General features: G+C 39.6%; 1 protein-coding gene across 1 annotated transcript; it reads left to right on the forward strand.

The window, feature by feature from the left end:
• The first annotated feature begins 248 nt into the window (after positions 1–248).
• LOC121639138 (protocadherin-20) lies at positions 249–4,275 on the forward strand. The gene is made up of 2 exons (XM_041984379.1): positions 249–385; positions 795–4,275. The coding sequence occupies exons 1-2, from the start codon at positions 338–340 to the stop codon at positions 3,414–3,416; spliced, it is 2,670 nt and encodes an 889-aa protein (XP_041840313.1). The 5' UTR covers positions 249–337; the 3' UTR covers positions 3,417–4,275.
• Positions 4,276–7,275: the final 3,000 nt, after the last annotated feature.

Genomic DNA, 7,275 nt, shown 5'->3' on the forward strand with positions numbered 1-7,275 from the left:
CACAGGCGCGCAAGGTATGCAGCCGCTTATAACTACATGGGTGTGTGTAGAAAGTGCAGGTGTGTGGAGATGAACCTCATAGCATGGATGAAAAAGGAATCTGCAAACTCAAGAGTTCCCTTCAGCCAGCATCTCTTATTGGACAGCACTGGGGACTGATTTGCATATTGTGGGAGTGTCCTGAGCCAGCACTGGGATGAATGACTTGTTCAAGACAGATAGAAATAAGGCATAGCACTCAGCAGAGGTCTGCACAGCTCAAAGCTCAAAATGCCTGGGTTACTTAAGCGGCTACTCCTCCTGCTATAAAAGGAAAGTGTTGGACTAGGACATAAACATGCTCAACAGCAGACACCTCAGCCTTAGCAAAAGAGGAAGAATATGGGTAAGTTTTAGGATCATTTGTTTTATTTACTGAACTGACTTTGTCTCAACCACAAGTCTATTTTGTTGTGGTGGAAACATCTTTGTCAATTACACAAACAGAGAAGTTAGTTGCTTGATGTTCTGTATATTTCATACTGACATAATTTTTGTGAAGTCTTAGCAAATGTCATTTTATGGATTGATTTTGGCAGACTCTTATTACTCATACTGTAATTTTCAGTGGCATTGCATAACTGTAATAGAGTTGATGACTCCAGCTCAAATCACTTGTGTATGATGAAATCTAAAACGTAATATAATAGTATATGTTTTCAGGCACAATGTAATCAGTTTATTTTCTATAAATTCTTACTTATTTTGCAGCTATTTTATCAAACTTAATGATCTTTAATTATTTCGTATTACAGGGATTCTGCATCCTCTTGCTGTATACCAACCCCCCTTCCTGTTTTGCAAATTCCAGCAAAGCAAAACAGCTCATCTATAAGATAAAAGAGGGATTACCCAAGGGGACTTTCATAGGGGCTATTGGAGTAGACTTACATTTGGATTTCACAGTTGAGCCCCCCTTTTTATTCAATCTGCCACAAAAGAAGGTCAGTGATCAGTATGTGAATCTAAATAATACCACTGGGGAGCTTTATACATCTGCTACAGAGATCGACAGGGAGACCCTCTGTCCTGACAACACCGAGGGACAGGCATGTGTCCTCTCCCTGGATGTGTTTGTGCTGCCTCAGCAGTACTTTCAGCTTGTGAAAGTTAAGATCTTCATTGAGGACGTGAATGACAACAGACCCAAGTTCCCGACTGATGAAATCTGCATGTTCATCCCAGAAAACACACAAATCAATGCTCGTTACACAGTGGAGCAGTCTGCGGTTGACCCAGACTTGGGTTCTCATGGAGTGCAGACCTACTGGCTTGTGAACGACTTTGGCGTGTTCACACTGGATGTTGAGGAGAATGAGGGAGGTGAGCTGACACCTTTCCTTATTGTAACAGAGGCTTTGGACAGAGAGAAGCAGGACGAATACCTTACAGACATCATTGCTGAGGATGGCGGGACTCCTCCTTTACTTGGTGCAGCTACCTTGAAAATTGTCATCACAGATGTGAACGATAACTGCCCTCAATTCACAGAATCACAAATTAATGTCACTCTGCATGGGAATACCACCAAAGGAGCACATTTAGCTCGTCTGCATGCTATTGACCCTGACCTCGGTGCTAATGCTCAGATCAGCTATGCTTACAGTGAACGCGTGCCAAGGGACACCAGAAGCTTGTTCCATTTGGACAAACTCACAGGGGTGATCAAACTCGCTGGGAAAATTGACACTAATACAGCCACATTTTACAAACTCACTGTTCTGGCCACTGGACCTGGTTGTATCCCTGCAGTTGCTATTGTTACTGTCCATGTAATCAAAGTGGTTAGTGGACCTCCTGCTGTTATACCCCGGTACATTGCACCAGAAAAAGATGGAGTTGTGACGCTAAAGGAATCTGAGCCAGCTTTCTCTCCAATTGCTTTCTTCACCATTAAGAATATTGATATGAACCAGAAGGTGGACTGTCACATGGAAGGGTCTGGTCCATTCAGGCTTGTCCCTTATCAGCTTTTCAAGAACGAATTCTTACTGGAAACTACAGAGCCATTGGACTACGAGAAGACACAGGACTACGAGCTAATTATTGTTGCTAACAACACCAGAGGCCTAGTCATCAAAGCATTTCTTAAGGTGCATGTTTTGGATGAGAACGATAATGCGCCTGTGTTTCTGCAGTCAGTGGTGGAAATATCAATTGAGGAAAACAATCTGCCAAATACCTTTCTAACCCAGCTCCAAGCTTCAGACCAGGACAGTGAAAATCGAGGGCAAGTTATCTACCTCCTTGGAGGCGATGCCCCCGTGATTTTTGTTGTGGATCAAGTGACAGGTGTCCTGACTGTGAGCACATCACTTGACCGTGAGGAAAAGGAGAAATATCGGTTCATTGTGAGGGCGGTAGATCAGGGGATACCCAGGAGAGAGTCAATTGCAACGGTGGTGCTGACTGTGCAAGATCGCAATGATAACAGTCCTCGTTTCATCAATAAGGACTTTACTTTCTTTGTGCCTGAGAACTTCCCAGGATATGGTGAGATTGGTGTCCTCTCTGTGACAGATGCTGATGCTGGAGAAAATGGCTGGGTGGCTCTTTCCATCCTCAATGGTAGTGATATCTTCATGATAGACACAGGACGAGGGGCGCTGAGGGCCAAGACATCACTTGACCGTGAGCAACAAGGTACATACCAGCTGTGGATTGAGGCTGTCGATGGCGGGAAGCCTGCGCTATCCTCTGTTACTATGGTGACTGTGCTGTTGTTGGATGTGAATGATAACCCCCCAATTGTCCTCTTCCCTCAGTCCAACCAGTCTTACATGCTAGTGCTACCTAATACAATACCAGGAACATCAATCACAGAGGTGTATGCTGTGGATAAAGACACAGGCATGAATGCGGTGATTGCCTATAGCATTATTAAAAGGAAAGGTGGTGAGTCAGGATCATTTGCCATCGACCCAGAAACAGGAAATATCACATTAAAGAGGGAACTCAGCAACAGGGGACTCTACAGCCTTCTGGTGAAGGTCAGTGATCATGGCCAACCGGAACCGCTTTACTCAACAGTCATGGTTAACTTCTTTGTCAATGAAACAGTGAGTAACGAGAGCTATATCCAAAGTCTGCTGACCAGAGAGGCTGAGATAGAGGTGGAGGAGAAGCCCTGGTACATTGGCCAGATGACAGATGGCCCTGTGAGGTATGAGCTGTTCCCCTGTCGACCTGTCCTCATTGCTCTTTCAGTGACATGTCTGGGGTTGTTGTTCCTGGTTGTCATGCTGACATCTTACATATGCTGCAAGAAGTTTAAAAAGATTAGGAAAAAAAGACTGGAGGTAGAAATACCTTTGAAAATAAAAACTGACAAAGCACAGGTTGTGAACAGAAAGCTCAGACAGATTTCCAACATCTGATATTCAGCTGTCTGTAACCCCCCCACCACCACCCACCCCGCCTTCCCCCACATAAAAACACTGTTTACATGATTGTTTACAATTCTCTCTGTAAGAATTACAGCTCTTACATAAGTTGCTCTTTTTGCTTTTTCTATTATTGTGATTATCGGTTCAATAGACCAGTAATTTGATTTGGCCCAATGTTTCCATCGTTAAAAATGCCACATCCATTTTTTAGTTTATTCATAATGTTTATTAATTTAATTCAGAAGTGCTGTGCCTGAAAACTGTTGGCATCAGAGTAGAAACAACAATGCTACAAGGCAATAAGAGCAACAAATTTTTTAAAAAATGAAGGTTCTATGTAAATATTGTACAAAATGTTTTACAACTTTATATCAAACTTTTGCATTGGCATAAAGATAACTTAATACTTATGGAGGCACAAGAAATGTTTCCGTTGGAGAAAAGTTTAATCTCTTTACAACACCAGTAGAAATATTGTGTAAAAGTGATTACACTCAGATGTTATAGAGATCTTAATATATTTATTTTTCTAAATATAATGTCCACCTATACATACATTTCTTAAACTGATTATTACAAATCAGGATATGCCTGATTATATATCACTGGGTAATCATCTGCTATGTCTAATGTCACCTGACAAAGCATTCTGCACAGGGAGCTTAACTATTTATATCTGACACTTGACGAAAAACCAAAAAGAAGGCCAGCAAGTTTTTCCAGAGCTTATAGTTTTGTTGCACTTCCCTTTAGTTCAGTTGTTTTGGATTGTTGAGCTTTCTATGTCATACAATGAGAGATGCATTGTGAGATTATTGCTGAATATTCCGGTAAAAGCAAGTAAGGAGAAGTCTGGGTTTTTTTTTTGTTTTTGTTTTTTTCTTGTTTGTTTGCTTGTTTTTTTTTTTTGTTTTTTGTTTTTTGGGGGTTTTTTTTGTCAAAATTTGGTCCAAAATGCTAACAGTAGTCACTGACTGTTTATGTGAACCCTCTAAATGCCATCTCTGCACAGAAGCGTCTCATGTGTTCACCAGTTTAACAAATGAAACTGTGTTCAGACTTTGTCATAAATCTGCTTTGAGTTACTCTCATTTATAGAGTCATGCCCTTCTCAATGTGTCTGTGAAAGAAATAAGAATAACTATTAAAGATACTTTATTTTTATAATACACTGGATCTTATTCTCTGTATTGATGTCCTATTAATGTCTTGATAATCTAAGAAGTGTATGAGAAGTTTTTGGTATATGGTTGAGGGCAGGGGTAGGCAAGTTCTGTCCTAGAGAGCTGCAGCCTTGCAAATTTTCTATGTTTCCCTGCTCCAACACATCTGTTTCAAATAAAATGGATCCAGTAGCTTATCAAATTCTGCTCAGTGATGCTCTTATTTGAATCAGGTGTTATAAAGCATAGAAACATCAACAACCTGCAGGACTGTGGCTCTCCAGGACCAAACTTGCCTATCCTTGGCTTAAAAGAATGTGTGCACTCATTTGATACAGCAACTAACAGAAAACAACCAAATGTAATTTCCGGATTTCCTGATGTTGGCTAAGGTTACCTCATATTAATACAAGCATATGCTTTGGATTATAATAAATTTGCAAATACACAAAAAGCAGATTTTCCATCTGTGGCTCAAACTCTTTGGTTGAGTCAGAGGTAAAAATGCTGTGTGTAAAAAATAAATACGTATTTGGATTTTCTTTTTTTTTCTTTTTTTTTTTTTTTTACACGTATTGTCAGTGAAATCAAGTCAGTTCAGATTGCATGGTCTTTTTTTAAGATTATTCCTGGTAATCAAATTCAAAACTGCACTGTATCACCTGAGATCCAAGCAGAACAAAACAACTAAAGATCAACAGCCTGGTCAACATCCTTTACTGTCATCACCTCCTTAGGTCAGAGCTGGTGAGAAAACACCTTGAGTAACACTTTGAAAGGGGAAAAAAAACAAAAACCTTGCTGTATTGGAAGGTCGATTCAACTTCTCTCACCTATTTTGAGTTGCAGTGGCAATCAGTGTTTTTTCAATACCACTACAAATTTGTGAAATACCTTTCAGGAAATTGTAAATGTGGTTTTGACACTTTCTCCTCTACTGCTTTCGTCTCTCCACTGAGCTTGTTTGAACACTTTCTATGAGTTGTGTTGACAAAGAAGGCTTTAAGACTCTTTTGTAATCTTGATAACAGCCTGTACACTCCCAAGTGAGGAACTTGGTTGTATTCAAGTACCTCTGAAACCTGTCTGGGTTGGGCTTTGACAAACCTGCAAACATGCAAACAAACCTGTGCTCACACATGCAGCTTCTCAAGTCATCACTGACTTTTTAGGACAGAAAAACATCATGCAGGCACAGAGCACATCAGGAGCTTTTGGCTCAGTGTAATCCTCAGTAATCACTTCTGGCCAAACACTGTGCATTACACAAATAGGCTGATAGATGATATACTACATGCACATAATGAATGCGTACACAGTAATGACAGATAATAATGAAAGATGCTGTTATAATAACAAAATATCTCAAAATAAATGACAAAGAACAATGACTTTTAATCTGCCTCACGGTCTAAGATAAGTATGATGAGATTGGGATGTTAATTCATAAAAGTAACAGCCATGTTTTGAAGGAACAACGACCCAAGTAACACGGTTACTTACAATGATAATCTTTTGCAAATCAAGTGCCATGACACAATTAAATCAACTCATTTATCAAGCAAAATCCATACGCAATCAATACCCTGACAATGCATTCCATACCTGGCTGCAGTCACATTTTGCAGCCAAGTGACACATAATTTAGTATGGTGTCTGGACAATTTTACATTTGTTTTTTGCACTGTGCAAACATTTGCAGCACTTGAAAAATTGCAAAAATAACAGCAGAGGTCTCATTTTAGTGGATCACATTTCTCTCTCACCAGTTTAAACTTTTCATCAGCGTGTTGGGACAGGAAACAGTGATACAAGCCCTGCAGGTCTATTATAGATCACATGTGCAAAAACAAACACTGGTTCTCTTAATGAATGGGAACATTTGATTATGACATCACATATCATGAAATTAAATGCTATTTGTGTTTTTATTAGGTATTTGAGTTCCTTGTCACTTTATTTAGTTAGTACAAATTTAAGAAGTGCAATCATCACATTTTAAACAGTTTGGGTAGTTTAATAAACTTAAGTTAGATAAATCAACATCTTTTTGCTTTTGGTGTGGTTTACAGAAACTCCAACAACTATTTACTAAAAAAAAATCCCTTAAAAACCAATCCTTTTTCATTTGACTAAGAGTCTGCATACTCCCAACAGTTGTGTGAAAAAATACTGAAATAACCCATTTATGGAGATAAGCAGAGCATTTTCCTTGTGTTTTGTTGAAGCACCTTTGGCATCCTCCTGGAAATTAGGTTTGCACATTTTTCCTTCAGAACATTCTCTAATTCATCTTGGGTGAAACATTGATCAGCCAGTTTGGAAGCGTTGGTGCACACTTTCAGGGGTTTCGAAAGGTGCTCCATGATACCGGGAATTAAACCCCCAACAGGTGCTCATTTAGTGTCTTTTAGTGACACATAAGCAGCCAAGCCTTACAAGAGAAAGTGTAACAAGGACTTAATGCAGAAGAGAAAGTGAAATTATTTAACAAAAACTACTGGTATACAAAAGTAGTAGAATTTTTTATTAAACTCTGATGTCATTGACATGAAGGGGATCGGATATGACCCAGTGTGTCTCCTCTGATGAGGTTCCATTGGTGTCAGGAGGAGGTGAAGCTAGTTTTTTTAAACATCATTCAGAGTGATTAGCTCAAAATGTAGCAGGTAGGAGATAATCGGACC

The sequence above is a fragment of the Melanotaenia boesemani genome, chromosome 1 (assembly GCF_017639745.1).
Source record: "Melanotaenia boesemani isolate fMelBoe1 chromosome 1, fMelBoe1.pri, whole genome shotgun sequence".
NCBI lineage: Eukaryota > Metazoa > Chordata > Actinopteri > Atheriniformes > Melanotaeniidae > Melanotaenia > Melanotaenia boesemani.

Bases quoted from the DNA above. Each gene is read 5' to 3' on its own strand.
- LOC121639138 (XM_041984379.1), top strand. From the start codon at position 338: ATGCTCAACAGCAGACACCTCAGCCTTAGCAAAAGAGGAAGAATATGG. The intron at 386-794 runs GTAAGTTTTAGG...TTCGTATTACAG, and splicing joins GCAAAAGAGGAAGAATATGG to GGATTCTGCATCCTCTTGCT.